Below are 18,810 nucleotides of genomic sequence, written 5' to 3' on the forward strand. Positions count from 1 at the left end.
AAGTCATGGTTTGGGGTTACATTTAGTATGAGGGCATGCAAGAGATCATCAGAGTGGATGGCAACATCAACAGCCTGAGGTATCAAGACTTTTGTGCTGCCCATTACATTACAAAGCACAGGAGAGGGCAAATTCTTCAGCAGGATAGTGCTCCTTTTCATACTTCAGCCTCCACATCAAAGTTCCTGAAAGCAAAGAAGGTCAAGGTGCTCCAGCATTGGCCAGCCCAGTCACCAGACATGATCATTATTGAGCATGTCTGGGGTAAGATGAAGGAGGAGGGATTGAAGATGAATCCAAAGAATCTTGATAAACTCTGGGAGTCCTGCAAGAATGCTTTCTTTGCCATTACAGATGACTTTATCAATAAGTTATTTGAGTCATGCAGAGATTTATGGATGCAGTCCTCCAAGCTCAGGGGAGTCATACACAATATTAATTCTTTTTCCACTGCACCATGACTTTATATTCTATACTGTACATTATTTAATTAAATAATTAAAAATCAAGCCATGATCATATTTTATTTTGGTAAAATAAGCATAATCTAGAGGCCTTTGCCTTTCATGTAAGCCACTTCTGATACAAATGATCAACTAGAAGTCAAGTTATTATTTGTTGTTCCTAAAACTTGGATAGGCAACAAGACTTTTCTCAGGTAGTGTATACAATTGAATACAAGTTATTGTATCAAGCATGGTAAGCCAACATAAAAATGCCAGGTTGACATTCGAAACATGTTCCAAACAATCAAACTGTATTTTGCAGCCATGCAAATGCTTTGAATGTCTAAACTGTATTCTATTTGTGGCACAATCAAATAATGATAATACTGACCTCCAGTGAACTGTTAACTTGCTGCGACCAGGGTCAGTGAGTTAAACAAGAGAAGAATATGAGTTTGATTCATGAACAGATTTACAAAACATTTAGATTTTCACATATATGTTTTAATGCATTAATTTACAGTATGAATTCATTTATTCTGGTTACAGATTCTTTCTAAAATGTATACAAAAATGTACAGAACCAAAAAAACTCCATTGTGATAAGGTCACAATGAGGGTAATTCATGTATAGTAAGCAAACATGTAAATCACAGAGCTTTTTTAGCAAATATTTAATAAATATTTGAGCTCCTCCACTGACCATTTCATAAGACATAACATGTAAATATAATAATTTTTACCAGACATAGTATAAATCATTTAGCCAGAAAAACAGTGAATTTATAACAGCTAAGGGGCATAGCATGACATTGAGTGGAAAAACCTCCTTAGCTGTAATAAATTGAATGTAAGCCATGGCTTCACATAGCTTATTGCTTTTTATAAAATAGTTATTCCATATACGTAGCAGGTTTCACAAAATAAAACAGGTTCTTTGCTCAGTACTGATAGCAGAATGATTGCCAAGCAACAGTCACAGGTTGTAAGTTTGAAGAGTATTTTACGGCTTAGAGCATTGCTCGCTCAATAAGAATCAAGTACAGAAGTTATCCATTTTATAAACACGTTTAAATCAATCTGAGTCTAATACAAGTGTTCATTTTGTCAGGTGATTTTAGGTCTACAACACCCTTTCAATCTGATTGACTTAATTCAGATTAAAGTGGTTTTTATAGTAATCTGATTTAACTTCACGTCCAAAAATTCTATCCTTAATAACACTGATGATTTATAGTGGCTTTCTTGTCCTTTTTAAAACCTATGTTATCTCTGTTGTGTTGTGTAAAGTGGCAAAGACATTCAAATATTCATCATTTATTTTTTTACAGAAGAAAGTGTTCGGGTTTGGAATGGCTTGAGAGTTGGTAAATGATGACAGAATTTCTATTTTTAGGTGAACAATTCCTTTACGCCCTTTATCATAATGGAAAGTTCACAGTGATTACACATGTAAAAATGTCATTCCTCTCTGTGAGTCTTTTAATGCTTTTCTGTTCTCATCTGTCTCTATCAGGGTGCTGCGGAAATTCCAGTATCTTCTTAACCCTAGACAGGTGTACAGTCTGGAGCGAGGAGGACCTATGGCTGGGTAAGACTAACTAAAAGCGACCGTCAAATTTCAATGTGCATGAACAAAAACAGTTTTTGAGTAATGACGGAATTGCTCAAAAACAGTTTGACATTCTCACTGTTGTTTTGTTCTGGCACAACTGCCTCTTTCTCTTATCATTTTGCTGCTACAAACCTGCAATAAAGTGAGCCAACCTGCAATCAACTAGTCTTAAAGAGGAACCACTCGCAAAGTGGAGCTGACTCGAGAGACCTGCGAGACATTTACTATGACTCAAGCAGCCCCCTGGTGTGTAGATATATTCATTGAAGCGTTCAGTGTTCTTGTGAGGCTGTCAATCAGGACGAGGCTTCCTCTTTAAGTAAAAACGCTGTACTAAAGCCTCATCGCCCATACACGTCTCTAACAATGGACCAGCTCAGGGTCGTTTCAGCTGCAGCACAGTTGAGGAATCTGACAGTGCCACTGCTGTGCCATCATAAGTCACTGGAAAAATGTTGTGCAAGCACTGGTTTGGCACGTACTCCACCCCATGTCTGATCTAATTCTAAGCCGACTGCTGAGATTCCTCCTAAAGAAGCATTTTATTGCTCAGATGTTGCTGTTTCAGAGCTCAGGAGACATTCGTTTGAAAATTTGGGCATTTGTTTCTTGTTTCTTCATACACTGTAAAAAATACTGGGTTAAACACAATTGATTTTAGTGTTAGGACAACATAAAGGAATTAAGTTAGCTTATTCGTTTTTTTAATTAATGGATTTAACAAAGCAATTAGGTTGTCCCCCCAAAAAATCAAGAATTGTGTTGTTTCAGCTCATTATAAGTAGTTTGAACAAACCACAAACGCATTACTTCTAGTTGCATGTAAACATAGGGCCCTATCAACACTTGGCGCAATAAGGTGCAAGACGTGTTTGGTGCGATTCGTAGCTATTTTCAGACCAGCGCAGCCCTAAATTACATGTTTTGCACCATGTTGTTTAATTACCAAATCCATTTTCGCCACTTTGTGGACTTTGAGTAATGTGTATTTATATAGCGCATTTATTGTGTATGGCCATACACCCAAAGCGCATCACAATCATGAGAGGGGTTTCTCAACACCAACACCAGTGTGCAGCATCCACTTGGATGATGCGATGGCAGCCACAGGACAACGGCGCCAGTGCGCTTACCACACCAGCTATGTGTGGAGTGGAGAGACAGTAGTAGAGCCAATTCGGTGGATTGGGAGGCCATGATGGGTAAGGCCCAATTGAGGGTATTTGGCCAGGACACCGGGGTTACACACCTACTCTTTACGAGAAGTGCCATGGGATTTTTAATGACCACAGAGAGTCAGGACCTCAGTTTAACTTCTCATCTGAAAGACGATGGTCAATGACAGTATAGTGTCTCCTTCACTGTGTGCGGACTCGCACAGACCACAGGTTGAGCGCCCTCCTACTGGCCTCACTAACACCACTTCCAACAGCAACCTAGTTTTCCCATGTGGTCTCCAATCCAGGTACTGACCAGGCTCAGCCCTGCTTAGCTTCAGTGTGTAACCGGTCTTGAGCTGCAGGGTGATATGGCTGTTGCTACATCAAACTAAATGGCTGTGACTATTAACAAACTAAATTAAATATTTAGGCTAATAGATGTCTTCAGTGGAGTTGCTAACAACATTGTTTCCTTATCCACGAAGGTAAAGGAGTAAAGTAAAAAGTAAAAGTAAAGAGGCCGAATGGAGGAGGCTCGTTCTTTCTTCTTGTGCTGCAGATGGCCTGTTTAACAGTTTTCTCGCTAGTGAAGTGTTCAGTTTGTCCATTCAGTTTTTCCATGTACAAAGTACGCCATGTAAATAGCAAATGTGCCATTGTGCGACGCAACTGACTCTTAAAGGGAATGGGAGATGAGACTCTGACTGGTTTATTGCACCTTACGCTCAAAACACACCCATAACTCATTAATAGAAAAAGCACAACCCTGTTAGACCATGTGTTCTGGAACAAACACTATTGTTCCATCCTTTAAAATAGCAAAAGTGGATTCGGACATGCACTTAATGCTGTTGCACCGTGTGCTTTAGACTTTGTGCCTAGATCGTTAAAATAGAACCCTTGATATCACTCATCTTAGCCTCTGAGAAGATTCTGATTGGTCCTCTTGTGTTGTCACTTTAAAATAATGAACCATTAGTTAATGCTTTAATGTATTTACCAACATGAACTAAGAATGAACAATATTTGTGTATAGTTCAACATTTATTAATGCATTATTATACCACTGTGAGTTAATATGAATTAACAAGGAACAACGTTATTGTCATTAACTAATTTTAACAAAGAATTAAATACTGGATTGTATTTTGTTCATGTTAGTAAATATATTAACAACACTTTAATTAAAAAGCTGTCAGGGAGGCAGTACTCTTTTAAAAGATTTTTTTTTTTTACTTTTTAGGTTGTAATGTGTACTTTTAAGTTACAACATAGCCCTCTTAGGTCAGGGGTCTGAAAAACTTTTGTTATTTATCTAATATTTATTTATAAAAATAATAATAATATGTAGGTCTTTGTTGGTTTTTAGTCTGATGAAGACAAAATAACCGGATAAACAGCAAGCAAAAAAAATGATCAATTCACACGTTAAAGAGATCTCTTTTTTGCACTCTCACTTTCACTGAGCACACTTACATACATACTATAAACCCACTCAAAACGTCAGAGTACATTCCGTTCAGCATCCTGCAGTTCAGGAAGGGAGAGAAAGAGAGAAATACAGAAGAAAAGCAAAGCAGTGGTCGTTTGTAACCTTTCGTCCCAGATCTCCCTCCCACCACACACTGTTCTGTAGTCACGACCAGAGCACTGCTCATTCAGCAGAGAACACTCAAAGAGAGAGAGAGAGAAAAAGAGAGAGAGGATTGTGTGACTGCTGATTTTACTCTAGCACAGCATTATGACCATATATCACATAGTCTTAAGCACTTAAGCTAATCAGAAGCATATCAACAGCCGTTTTATTTATCTGTTTATTTGTTTATTTATTATTGTGTCTTTTTGCTTGTGGGAGCAGATCTTCATTCATACAAATAATCATTGTGAGAAGAAATCTAACAAAATGATCTCTATATATTATACTTTTATATTTTATAAAACACTATTCTTTGAAAAGTTGGGGGGGGGGGGGGGTTGACAATGGATACTTTTTGAGGAATCATTAAACTGATTAAAGTAGCAATAGTGACAGTATGAATGATAGTGTGTCATTTATAATATTACAAAGATTTTTGTTACTTAATAAAATCCTGGAAAATCTTTAGCATTTTGCAATGCACAGAATTTTAGACTTCTGAACAGGCTGTGCAATGGCTTCTTAAAATTCAATGTTGTCATCACAAGAGTGCATAAAAAAGTAATTCAATGCAAAATGATATAGAATTATAAAATATCATAAGATTACTTGTATAATAATACAATATTTTTTTTTTATTTTACCATATCCAAGCTTTTGATTGGTAGTTTACATTTATATTCCCTTTTGTTTTATTATAAATCAATAGACTTTATTTTAAAAGAAAACAAAATCGTGTTTACTCGGTAAAACTGTATATTATGACACAGGGTCTTAAAATGTCTTAAATTTCAAAAAGGCCTTAAATTCACATAAATATTGTGTTGTAGTTCTTAAATTATATTAAACAGGTCTTAATTTTAAAAGTTGTCCAAGTAAAGTTACCCAATCCAACTGACACCCATCCAATCACCAACAACACATCTAAATATATAGTTTTCTAAGAAAACTAAAAACAATTTCACAATTCCTCCTGATAATAACAGCAATATATCCCTTTACACAAAAACTATTTGCAGAAGTAAGGGTGAAACTTAAGGTTTTTGTAACAGAGATGCATTAGGTTGAATAGGAATTATACTCTATTTATTTAGACCAAAAGCAAACAAATATATATTTTTGATTATTCATGTAGTTTTCTTCATTTTAAATAAACTTTTAACAATGTAAACTTGACATTAAAAAAATATATGTTGAAAAAACATCAACATAATGTATCAAAACAACTAGCGTTTTCTTGTTTTGACACATTAAGATATGTGGTTAAGAAATAACTACATTTTTCCAATTCCATTGGTCTAACTGGGTCATTACAAAAAATCCTTTGTGTTATGACCCATAGAAGTCTAAAATCTCATTCATAATGGTTTTAAAAACTCTTATATTTGACTTGATGAAACCTGCAGAAACCCTGCACTGTTAAACGTATGTTAAACATTTTGCCATCATTTACTTATCATTATGTAATTTTAAATCTGTTTGACTTGAATGTCTTTTGTGTAGAATAAAATATATAATTTGAAGATTTTTGGCAATTAACCAGCTTGGGGGATTGCTGAATTGTAATAAATAAATAGACAGCATTTCACTCATCTCTAGTTTTTCCACATTTGCCAGTAGTGTGAGTACACACAGTTATGACAGAATTTTCATTTTTGGATCCCTAATGTTCATTTTACAGTCAGTTCTGTTAAATTAAAGTCCGTTAAATGAAAAGATGAAGAGTTTACCTCTGAATGATCACATAAAAGTTGCATTTTTCTCTGTCTTGTATGTTTATGTTCAGTTATTTTACTTTAAAGGCATTTAAAAGAACACTGTTTACCAGTAATGAAATTACTGAACCTACAGACGAGATTCTGAGAAAAATGATCATTTTAGAAGACATTTTGAGATGGCACAGTTATGGACAGAATGCTTCAAATGTAAATATGTGGTTTAGCATGAGCAGTTTCACTATTTACAAAGAATTTAGTTTTCTTATTTTAAAATTATTGATCTGGGATCTGAATAATGGTCAAAAGAGCACTGTAGAGCCCACTGTTGCGGATTTATATGGAAAAACACTCACGCAGATTGCTCAAGTGTCTGTTCTTTGTTGCTCGTGTCGTTGGAGAGGGAATTGTTTACACAAAGCCCATCTCTACAACAGCAGTGTTTGTTGCCATTTTTAACAGACGGCACTGGAACATTACAAATTTATCTGGAGCAGAGCTCATTTAGACAGCCTGGAACACGATTCCAGCCCAAGTCTGTCCAGATCCACACAGCCATAATTCCTGTTTCTCTGCTATTGAATTTCAATGGACATCCATGTTGTGGATGTTCTTGTTTATATACCGTTTACATTTATATGCCACCACAGTAACGAATATGAGCTACACTGCTTGAATCCAATTGACTGCATTTTTAATTGTAAATGATGTGGCACATTTACTCTTTTGTTTTGCTCTTGTCCTGCATGCATAAAACATGCTGCGTTGTCAGAGCCCATCAAAAGAGATTACACAGTATTAATATTTTAGACAGTTGTGTGAATGCTCTGCTGCTTTATTGCGTTCAGTGTTACAGTAGATCCCAAATGTGCGTAAATTTGCAGGAAATGTCCTAGACTCATCCATGTACTGCAGTTCTGCTCCTGACCAGCAGAGGGTGACGTCTTTAGCCTCTGTTGTGTTCAGTTCTGCTTACAGCACAGTGGAGAGATGCAGATCAACTGGGTATAGAGTAGAGGGGATCTAGGTGATACTTCGGCATGCGCACATCAATATAGCATAGTTTTTGTGACACTGTGCAACATTGATGGCTATTTTTACAATGCTGTGAAGGGTAGGTTCAGGGTTGAGTTAGATGTTAATAAAACACAATGTAATGGGTAAAGTAATAAATAAAATCAAGTTCTGTTCAGAGCTTCTAGCAACAACCAATCAACTGCTAGTACACGTGTGCATGTTTGTAATGTATTGTAAACATATACCAGAGCACAGAACAATCAGGTCCGTAGGCAGCCTGGTGAAAGCGGTGGTTCTTTTTTTCCTCAAAAAGTGGAACTCTTTGCAGTTATGCGACTCATTTTCTATTTAATTATGAGGCTTAAATACTGCAACTTAATGTGATTTTAAGCACTTTTTTGGCTGGAGTAGCTTGTCGGATGGTCACACTTTTTGATGTACCAAAAACATTTTCTAAAGGTTTAGAATAAGAAAATATGAAAAAATAAGGCTACTTGTTTTTAGGCTACTATTAGGAAAAAATAGCAATATGTTAAAGTTTTAAATTTAAAACTGTGGCCTATTGTCATTTATTAGGCAAAAAACAAACTGACCAGCACATTCAACCTTTCTCAGTCTTAAATAAAAAAAAAAAATAAAAAAATAATACAAATGTGGAGCTTCACCATTTTTCTAGCTTCTCTTGTAAAAAAGTACATTTAAAAATTTATGAATAACAACAATATCTTTGTTTCCCAGTGATGAGATGCAGCTGGAAGGGCATCCGCTGCGTAAAACATATCCTGGATAAGTTCTCGGTACATTCCACTGTGGCGACCCCAGATTAATAAAGGGACTAAGGCAAAAAGAAAATAATTGAATGAACAATATAATTATTTGTATTTATAGATTAATAGCTGTTGGTGTTTCACATCTTTTTATTAGTAATTTTTTTCTTTGAAGAATACAGTCCAAGATTTAGAATAAAAGTTACTTATAAAATGTTTTCTCTATAACAACAATACAGTGAAAGTTGACTTTACTTGCATCAGATTCTGCTTGGTCTTAAAGCCTCTTTTTGATGGGTTATTTTGATCATTTATGATAGAATAACAGTTAAAATAGGACAAATGAGCTCATGTACACAAATTTATTTTTTTTACATTTGTTTTTATGTACATACCCACTGTACAAATACATTTGTAACTATGTTCTTATCTGTCTGCACACTTCTGATTATTAATAGCAATCTGTACATATATTCATCTATTGTAAATCTCTATTCATAGCTAATACAATCTGTATATAATGGTCATAGTACATCCATTTGTAAATATCACCATAGTTTTTTTATAACTGCACTTTATAACTTATACCTATATCGGGCACTTGTTGCTATTGCAATCCTGGTTATACCTTATACATTATTTTTCAAGAAATACAATCAGAGTGCTTATTAATTTAATTAAAAAAGTTGAAGAGTAAATTTTTTGGTTTTTATAACATTTATTTCATGTTTTAGGATGAATATATGTTCTTGTTTGAATTAAGCACACAAGGCTGTGCTAAATATTTTGTCCAGTGCAGATCTTCATTTTATGTCATTAATATGGTCATATTTATTGAATTTTATGCTTTATATGAATTGAATTATATTTAATGAATTATATGCCCCATGAATTAAATTAACAATTTGCTTTCAAGGCTTAATATCAAATTTAAAGACCTTAAAAGAAAACAGACAATGAGCAAATCAGTTGTTTAACAAACACTGAAAAATGTTTCACTGACTATATATACACAAATAAAAATATTTCACATTTAATATATTACATTTTTAAAATAGCTGTTTTTTTTTCAACCATGTAAAATTTAACATTTCATCTCAATGTCAAAAAATGCTTCTAAATCAGCACATTTGCACACATCTGTTCAGTTTCAAGTTTCGTTTCAATTTTGTGTGGTGCAGCATTATTTAGTCGACTCTGTGTTTCTTTCTGGTCTTTTCCACTGTCAACCGGCGAAATAACAAAGAAAGATGATCCTGATTGGTCCTCGTGTGTGCTTTAAAAATGCTGATTGGCTCACAGAAAGAACCTTATAGAGACAAGCTAGACTTCGACTTAGATTAAAAAAAAAAAAAAAAAACTTAAAACAACTTTTTAAAAAAAGTTGTCATTTAATAAGAATATGTGAATAGCCCAATTTTGACAAAAATGTCAGATAGAACCTTATAATACTAAGGTGACGAACTGGAGAATTTTTATCCAAATAAATGACAATTGGTAATAATGACAAATGTTTTAATTTGTTGTGATTGAAAAGGATGGTCAAGCAAATGTTGACTTTGTGTCTTCTGATGTTAAAACATTGGTATTGTGTTAGAGTTTTAAGTATAAACATGACTCCTTTTTTGTGATATTGTATATTTTATAACATATGTTTTTGTTTGATATTAAGCATGTAAAATTGCTGGAAAAGGCACCATTTTTATGATTTTAAATTAGGAAGAAATCTCATCAGTAATTTACATAATAAAATCCAAGTTAAGAGTTACTAAAACTCATAACTATAAGTCCAAAGATACTGACAATTATAAAGCAGTCCATAAGTTTAAACTGATCTCAGTAAAAATAATAGTTTTAAATAAGTTAAAAATGAGTGTTTTGTGGAAAGCCAGCACATAAACAAAAGGTGGAAAAACAAAGGGTTTATGTAAGGACACAGTCAAAAGTGGGTGAAAAATACAGTAGCAAATTAAAAAAAAAAACTTCTTGTTTATTGAGCCTTCAGGAGCCTTTTCAGTTCCAGCGATTTGTTCCCATGACAGTGAATGAAAAAAACAAATGCTACGTGACGTCCTTCAGAACAAACTGTACACTGCCACTGGAGAATACTGTCAGTTCTGTTGATTATTGGGTAGTGCTTTACTGCTTTTCACACCACAGGATCACTTTAATTATAGGACCAACAAAATCTTTCATCCACACGCATGAAAGTAAATTCACCATCCCATTGTTTCCATATCTCCCAGGCTCAACTTTTTTCGAGATGTGCCTGATTTCCGTGTGCTGGCCTGTGGAGGCGATGGATCAGTGGGGTGGATTTTGGACTGTATTGGTGAGTACACATAAGCATCAGTGCTTTCCTGAGATGTAATAATTAACAGTGGTACATGGACTTAATAGACCATCAGACTAATGTAGCAGTTACACGGTACATCCATAAACTGCACAAACAGCAACAGCAGGCTCATATGGGGATTACAAATGAGTTATTAGACTTTATGTAAATGCAGCTACATTATAGCTGCTCTGTGCATAAAGTAAAGTGATTTCTGGTTTACTAATATCCCTTTCATCATTCATAATTTATATTTGATGATGTTTTTGTAAGGACAGATATTATTTTAAAGGGCACCTCACTACATTTAAAAAAAAGACACTTGTTGGGTTTATATCACTCCAATATGACTGTGGGCACACTATACATACAGACAGTTCTATCCAAACAGCTTACAAAGTTGATTTTCATCATAGGTGCTAGGGCTGTGTGATTTAGGGAAATTATCTAATTGCGATTTTTTTTTTTTTTTTTTGAGAGATATTGCAATTTCAATTTGATTTGTGATCATTTGTAGTCAAGCTTCAGCTCAATAATCTGTATTGTAGCTTCTTACTGCTAAAATGCAGTAAATGTTAGTTAAAAAAGGGAACTTAAGTGATATTAGCAATAAATTGTGCTTTGCTGTTGTTTGCTACTAGATTGAGTGTCACTGGCAATACTTTTAGTTGATTTTTAGCAAGACGCTCCTCATATAGCCGCCTGTGGTGCTTTTTTAAATGCTGATTGTTGTATTTCCTCGTGCTGTGGCAACAATTCTGAGACAGCTCTTACAAATGACCTTTTTTTGTTCGGTGTCTGTGAAACCAAAATATTCCCATATTACTGACGTGCTGTTTTTCTTCGATATTAATTAGTCTATTAATGCTTTTGAAGCGGCAGATGCCATCATCCCACTCGATTACGCTTTCCTGTTTACTTGTTTTTTTTATTGTGGGCATTCCGCATAGTTTGGTTGCGCAATTCTGATTGCGCAGAACAAAAGTGTGCTCACTCAATTGCCTAGTAAGACTGTCACACACAGATGGCAGTCACGCGTTTGCTCTGGGTGGGGGAAGTGAAATAATTTATATTTCATATAGCAGCTCCTTGCAATTAGCTAATAGCAACATTTAAAATTGCGATTCGATTTCGATTAATCACACAGCCCTAGTACTGACGTTAAAATAGAAAACAAATCCCAGTGATTTTGAGGCCCACTACAACGTGACCTAGGAGTGCAGTTTTCCCCACCCACCGAATTGATTGACAGGTGCCATGTTTCTATAATAACATACATACACATGTCCACAGAACATTTTTTTGCAAATAAACTGGGATTAAAATATTTGTTTTAACTCTCTGTGATTTTTTAAATAAGTTTTAAAAGTTTAAAATGTTTTTAAAACAGACCATGTTTGTAATAAAGTCTGTAAAATCACTATATAATTCTTAACCACTATAATCACAGCATAATGGCCGCATGGTGTCAGTAAACGCTAATATGTGTGTGCATTAGGCTTGAGCAGTAATATGGTAATATGGAATACCGCGAGATCTAAAAATAGCAACGGTGTCAGTTTCAATACCGTTATACCATCATAAAAAACTATGCACTTATATAGGAGACAAGTATTAAATATTATTTATTTAATGCCTAAAAATGCATATGTGTGATTGTCATCACGGTACAGTGTGGAGGAGAGAGAAAGGTGAGGTAAGATGACGAGTCGCGCACCAAGTGACCTGGTCTCGAAAAAGAACCCAATTTCTGCAGTTTGGCAGTATTTTGGGTTTTGACCAAACAAGAAGGGAGACGTGGTTAATACGAACTAGAGGTCTGCATTCCCGCTGCTGTACTGGAGGAGCTGCGGGACCTGACCAGATTTCTTGCGGTGCGGGAATAAATTTCCGAATAAAGCACAGGAGTGGTCAGTAACTCTGGTGTAATTTGAACGGGAGTGGGCGGTCTAACAATATTGCTCCCAAACGAGCGAGTATGTGCACATCCGTGTGGTTGCTGTTTTTGTGTGTGTGTGTGTGTGTGTGTGTGTGTGTGTGTGTGTGTGTGTGTGTGTGTGTGTGTGTGTGTGTGTGTGTGTGTGTGTGTGTGTGTGTGTGTGTGTGTGTGTGTGTGTGAATGAGAGAGAGCATGATGCTGTGTGTCGCTTGTTTAGTGCTGTCTATGTGTGTGTGTGTATGTGTGTAAATGAGAGAGAGAGCGTGATGCTGTGCATCGCTGGCTTGGTGCTGTCCATGTGTGTGTGTGTGTGTGTGTATGTGTGTGAATGAGAGAGAGCGTGATGCTGTGTGTCGCTTGTTTGTTGCTGTCTATGTGTGTGTGTTTATGTGTGTGAATGAGAGAAAGAGCGTGATGCTGTGCGTTACTGGCTTGGTGCTGTCTATGTGTGTGTGTGTGTGTGTGTATGTATGTGTGTGAATGAGAGAGAGCGTCCCGCGCAGATCTCTAATACGAACAAGACAAACAGGTGACCGCGAACCTAAGGTCGAAAATACGGTATTCCGTTTCTGAATGGTTTAGGCACAAGCCAACAGTTTGGTGACGCTGTCTGCGCCTTACATCATAATTTTTTTTATTATACACGGTAATACCGTATACCAAGGTAAAATAGGGTTTGACGGTATCCGCCCAAGCCTAGTGTGCATTTGTGCTGAAAACAACATTTGTTTGAGAGATTTGTTTGAGAATAAACTCCACCACAAATACATCAAATATACTTACTCGATATTTTTGTCTAACGAGCTGTATTTCAGCTTCATCCAAGTCTCTGTCTCTGTCACTGGCTGCTGTTTATCTGATGTAATGAGAAGCAGACACGCACGTGGGCGGGGAGAAGCTACTCATTTGGATTTAAAGCCACAGGCTACAAAAACAGATGCAATGTATTCAGACACCCAAATGGGCAGATTCTGTAGGCTATAATAAATTTACTGATGTATATTTTGAGCTGAAACTTTACAGACACTTTCTGGAGAGACCAAAGGTTTATCTTACAAATTGCAAAAGGGGTAAAACAGGTGCCCTTTAAAGATGTCTAGGGACTAACCAGGCAAAACCCTCTTTGCGTCAGTGGGTGACCATGTGAGAGCTACAGAGAGCTAGCTGGCTAATGTTTCTTCAGCTAATGTTTAAATCTTTCTTTGACCTGACCTAAGAAAGATTTATATAGTTTATCTTTTTTAAACAAGGCAAATTAGTGCAAGCATTATTCTTTTAAACACTCCCTTCCCATTAAAGGAATAGTTCAACCCTAAATGAACATTTGCACACTATTTACTCACCTTGAAGTGGGTCCAAATCTCAATGAGGTTCTTTATGCTGTTGAACACAAAAGATGAGACAGTATTTTGAACGTTGTAAGCCGGTAACCTTTGACATCCATAGTAGGAAAATCAAATCAAATAGATGTCAATGGTTATCAGTTTCTAGATTTCTGCAAAATATTTTCTTTTGTGTTCATCAGAAAAGTTCATCAGAAGTCAAACAGTTTTGGAAATGAAAAAATGATGACAGAATGTTCAGTTTTGCATGAACTGTCCCCTTAAGTGTACTCCTAGCAGAAAAACTCCTGCTAATGCTAATGCAATTAAGTCTGCAACAAAAATCACTGTGTACACACTAATTTGTCTCTGTTTATTAAGTATTTTCTAACTGTAGCCATTTTATTCTTGTCAAAGGAAGGTTTATAAAGGCACTAATATTTAGTCTTTTAATATTAATTTTATAATAAGATGTTAATCTTATTAATAACACTAACACTATTGTATGATAATTGTATTGAGCTAAATGATGATATAATGATTTATGTAGAGCTGATTTATAGCTGAATCACAGTTGTTACATAAATGACATATTTGGCTTAACTGACACTGTTAATGATCTATACTGAATCATCTTTGAACTGGTTTGAACTGAATTAGTAAGAGAACAAGAAAGCAAATCCATTCATACTTCTTTAAGTATGAAAAGCTGGAGTCATTATTTAAACAGACCACCATTTGCATTCAAGTTTATATATAGTATGCACTGTATATATGACTTGACTGCATTCTATACTGGCTGCTGTTTGCATCACATCCTAGATCAATACCGCATGTCAGTCAATGAATCTGCAAACACGTGAACATAAGGACGTCCTTCCACATGGTCCTTGACATGAGGTTGGCTCTTATTTAAGGCACATATAATCATGACGTTTAACCATCAGATAAATTGTTCACAAATCATTGTTTCTAGGAAGCGCACTGACTCATACGAGTGAATGCAGGCTAACACTGGAGATATAATGGCCTGTCTTTCCCCTTCCTGACAGCCGTATTGATGTTAATGGACGAGCGCTGGAGAGGAACCTGTGTGGGTGGTGGCAGATATCACTGTTAAAAGCTAATTTAGAATCAGCTTTGTTTCCAAACCTTTGGCTCAAAATTGCAATTGGCCGATCGTACTGAAACCTAACCTCAGAACAGAAGGGATGTGCTCTTTATTCCTTCAGAGACTCTTTAGCCTGGCAAATTGAGGAGGACAGGGACACATGTGGGAGTTTGTCCTCCTGACGGTCCTAAATTGAAGATTTAGGAGCAGCTTTTGAATGAGAGCTGCTCTGCGATCAGTACTTTCTTGTTGTTCACCCACACAAGTTTTTGACTGGTATAAAAAAATGTCTGCTGATGCCGATTACTCAGAGAGCCCCTGCGGTTAGGCAGTGCATCACGCCATACGGACCAGCACTGAAAACAACGTCCCCGCAGTCCCTGTGCACACAGCAATGAGCCACACAGGGACTGTCAGCGTGAGGACAGAAAGTTACAGTTCATCATGTTGGCTCTGCTCAGCCGATACTGTAGCACACACTGCTGTTTGCTTCAGAGAGAGAAACAAACAAATTTATTGTGAATTAATGTTACAAAGGAATGATTCACACTGATGCGTGAAGACCACACAAGCCAATGTTATCTGCCTAAAGTTTGCAAGTCAAATGGAAGAACAGACTGTGTTCAAACTGCATTCAAACTGCTTGCCAAAATAAACTTTCCAGAAATATTCTGCTAAAACCCTCCAAGCTTTTATTGGTCCATCATTGTTTATTGATCATCAATTTTTCACTGCTGTCAGTTGATTTGTATGATTATTTTGGAACACCTGACTAGTACTTTTGCCTTCAGAACTGCCTTAATGCTTCATGGCACAGATTCAACAAGGTACTGGAAATATTCCTCAAAGATGTTGGTCCATATTGACATGATAACATCACACAGTTGATCATAAAGGAATTTACATAGTCAGCAACAATACTTAGGTAGGCTGTGGTGTTAACACGATGCTCAGTTGGTACTAATGGACCCAAGAAAATGTCCCCCACACCATTACTCCACAACCACCAGCCTGAACCGTTGATACAAGGCAAGATTGATCCATGCTTTCATGTTGTTGATGCCAAATTCTGACCCTACCACAGCAGAAATCAAGACTCGTCAGGCCAGACAATGTTTTTCCAATCTTCTATTGTCCAATTTTTGTGAGCCTGTGCCAATTGTAGCCTCAGTTTCTTATTCGTAGCTGACAGGAGCAGCACCCGGTGTGGTCTTTTGCTGCTGTAGCCCATCTGCCTCAAGGTTGCAACTGTAGATCAGCAGATTCTGAAATACTCAGCCCAGCCTGTCTGGCACCAAAAACCATGCCACATTCAAAGTCACTTAAATCACCTTTCTTGTTATTCTGATGCTCGGTTTGAACTACAGCAGATCATCTTGACCATGTCTGCGTTAAAGAGCAGTTGGACAGGTGTACCTAAAAATGTGGCGGGTGATTGTATATCATATTTTCAAATTTATAGTGCTGCTTTCACTTTTAGTACACTACTGACTGGTTATTTAAATTTGTTTACCTCTCAACAAAGAATAAAAGATAAAACAAAAATCCTAAATTGTTGTAAGTACAGTACATGGGGTCTTATCTCATTGTTTTTCTACAAAACAAAACAAAAATGATCTTACTGTATATGACAAGGAGTGTTGTGTTTTAAACGTGGCATACATATAGTTCCATAGTAATAATGTACAGTCATCGTATTGCATTGGATAAAAACAAAAAGTTTGGGATCAATCATTTTGTTGTTTTTAATATTTTTATGAAGCAGGAATGCATTGAGTATCATGACATCAGATGTAATTAAATTGTTACAGAATTTATATTTTCAATTTACATTTTCATGTAATTTATATTAAATGTATTTTTGTAATAAATGTATTATGCAAATCTATTAAATTTTTTAAATTCTGTTCATTTGGACTTGATTTTCACCATGAACTTTATCTTTTCATCCTGAATAAAAATGTCATGGCAACTCTGCGTGGATATTAATAATAAGAAATATTTCATGAGCATCAAATTAGCATATTAGAATAATTTCTGAATGCTCATAGGACACTGAAATTCAGCAGAGCGGTTACACTAAATGTATTAAAATACAAAACACAAGTGGATGACAATGTTGTTACAATATTACAGTGTTAGTGTACTTTGATAAAGTAAACGTAGCCTTTGTGAGACTTAAAACTTGAAAAAATCTTAACAAAATCACTTTTAACAGCGGTGTACATCCTTGAAAATCCATTAAACATAATTATAAAAGTGTACACTTTAAATATCTACTTTAATTTACAGTAACACCAGTGATGCCCCTGTTGACCCTTAAACTGCAACCAAATTCAAACCAGATGTTTTCAAACAGGTTTTCTCCCTCATCTTTCATTATTAGGCCAAACAAATCTCCCCACCCCAAACGTACTGTAGAAACAAAGTTGCTGTGATGTTGTCACTGTATGTCAATGTTTTGAGTCCAAGTGTTTACACTTTAAGGAACTCTGCACAACAAAAACATTAAAACATGAAAATGACACAGCAGCTTTAATAGCTCTCTTTTTTTCTCCACAGATAAGGCCAGTTTTGCTCGTCATCCACCGGTTGCGATCCTGCCACTGGGGACGGGGAATGATCTGGCCCGCTGTCTGCGCTGGGGTGGAGGTGAGGATAAAATAAGACTGTCCATCGGCAGCTGTAGGGAATTACTGAAGGCCTTTGAAATCAAACTTAAAGGGCTTTCCTTTGCAGGACCACTCATGTTGAGATTAGCCTTTCATTTCTTTGAATCTGAATACAATACTGTGTAAACCCTTCAAAAGGACTTTGAGACTGCTTTCTTTTAAACATTTGTGCACGTAGCCCTGTACAGAAGGTCAGACTGTAATAATCAAACTTCATCATAGTTAGCTCTAGTCACATGAATGAGGCAGCAGGATTTGCTGAGACCACACTCGAAACCAGGATTGTGATTATGTGTTCACGCCAAATGAAAATGACAAATACTTGCCATTCGTTCACAAGAAAATGTAAACCCTGACTTCATTTGTCATCAGCACAAAAGAAGAACATTTGAATCATGTAAAAGCATTGTAAAAGCAGTCTGTGTTATGTTTACAAATGGAAACCAGTGTATTTGTCAAATGAACAGATGAAGAAGAGTAAGAAATGAATCATTCAGGCCAGTTTTGACAACACTTAAATAGATAGCTTCTCAGTGGTTCCATTAACAACATTTAACGTGGAAACTTCCCATTCTACAGAAGGTACTTTATAGTTAAAAAAAGGTTTGCTGCGCTAAAAAAGAAAACAGTTCTTTAACCCTTGTGTACTGTTCAAATTGACTACCTTTTCATTATGTTGGGGGCTGTTTTTGCCCCATTGACTTCTATTATAACGACATTTTTTGATTGCAAAGCAATGACACCAATTAATCACGCAGTTTTGATTTTTGGTTGTTTTCCCTGTTGGAAAGAGGTAAAACTTTTCGTTTTTACTGTTGATCATCATTTGGCAGCATTAACCCTTTAGATAGGCCTGGAGTTCTATGGAGTAAAGCAGCAAATTATAGTGTGCGTGCGAAAAAACACTTATTTGTCATAATCACCAGCGATCACTTCTTGGTAGATCGCTGGTGAACTACAAATTCATCCATAAACCACAAATCCCTGCATGCCGTTACACACACCAGTCACTATTCACACACACATGTACAGTTGACTCTCATTATTATTGATTATCCGGACTATAAATATATAT

At 36.0% G+C, this 18,810-nt stretch overlaps 1 protein-coding gene across 1 annotated transcript in view; it reads left to right on the forward strand.

Annotated features, from left to right (window-relative positions):
* The window catches only part of LOC130234898 (diacylglycerol kinase beta), a 174,646-nt gene that overhangs the window by 59,501 nt on the left and 96,335 nt on the right, over positions 1 to 18,810 (forward strand). Inside the window, exons 17-19 of the mRNA XM_056465230.1 lie at positions 1,963 to 2,037; positions 10,603 to 10,688; positions 17,626 to 17,715. Of these exons, the coding sequence (XP_056321205.1) occupies positions 1,963 to 2,037; positions 10,603 to 10,688; positions 17,626 to 17,715 (251 nt within the window). The remainder of the gene's footprint in view (positions 1 to 1,962; positions 2,038 to 10,602; positions 10,689 to 17,625; positions 17,716 to 18,810) is intronic.

This window comes from Danio aesculapii, chromosome 9 (genome assembly GCF_903798145.1).
Source record: "Danio aesculapii chromosome 9, fDanAes4.1, whole genome shotgun sequence".
NCBI lineage: Eukaryota > Metazoa > Chordata > Actinopteri > Cypriniformes > Danionidae > Danio > Danio aesculapii.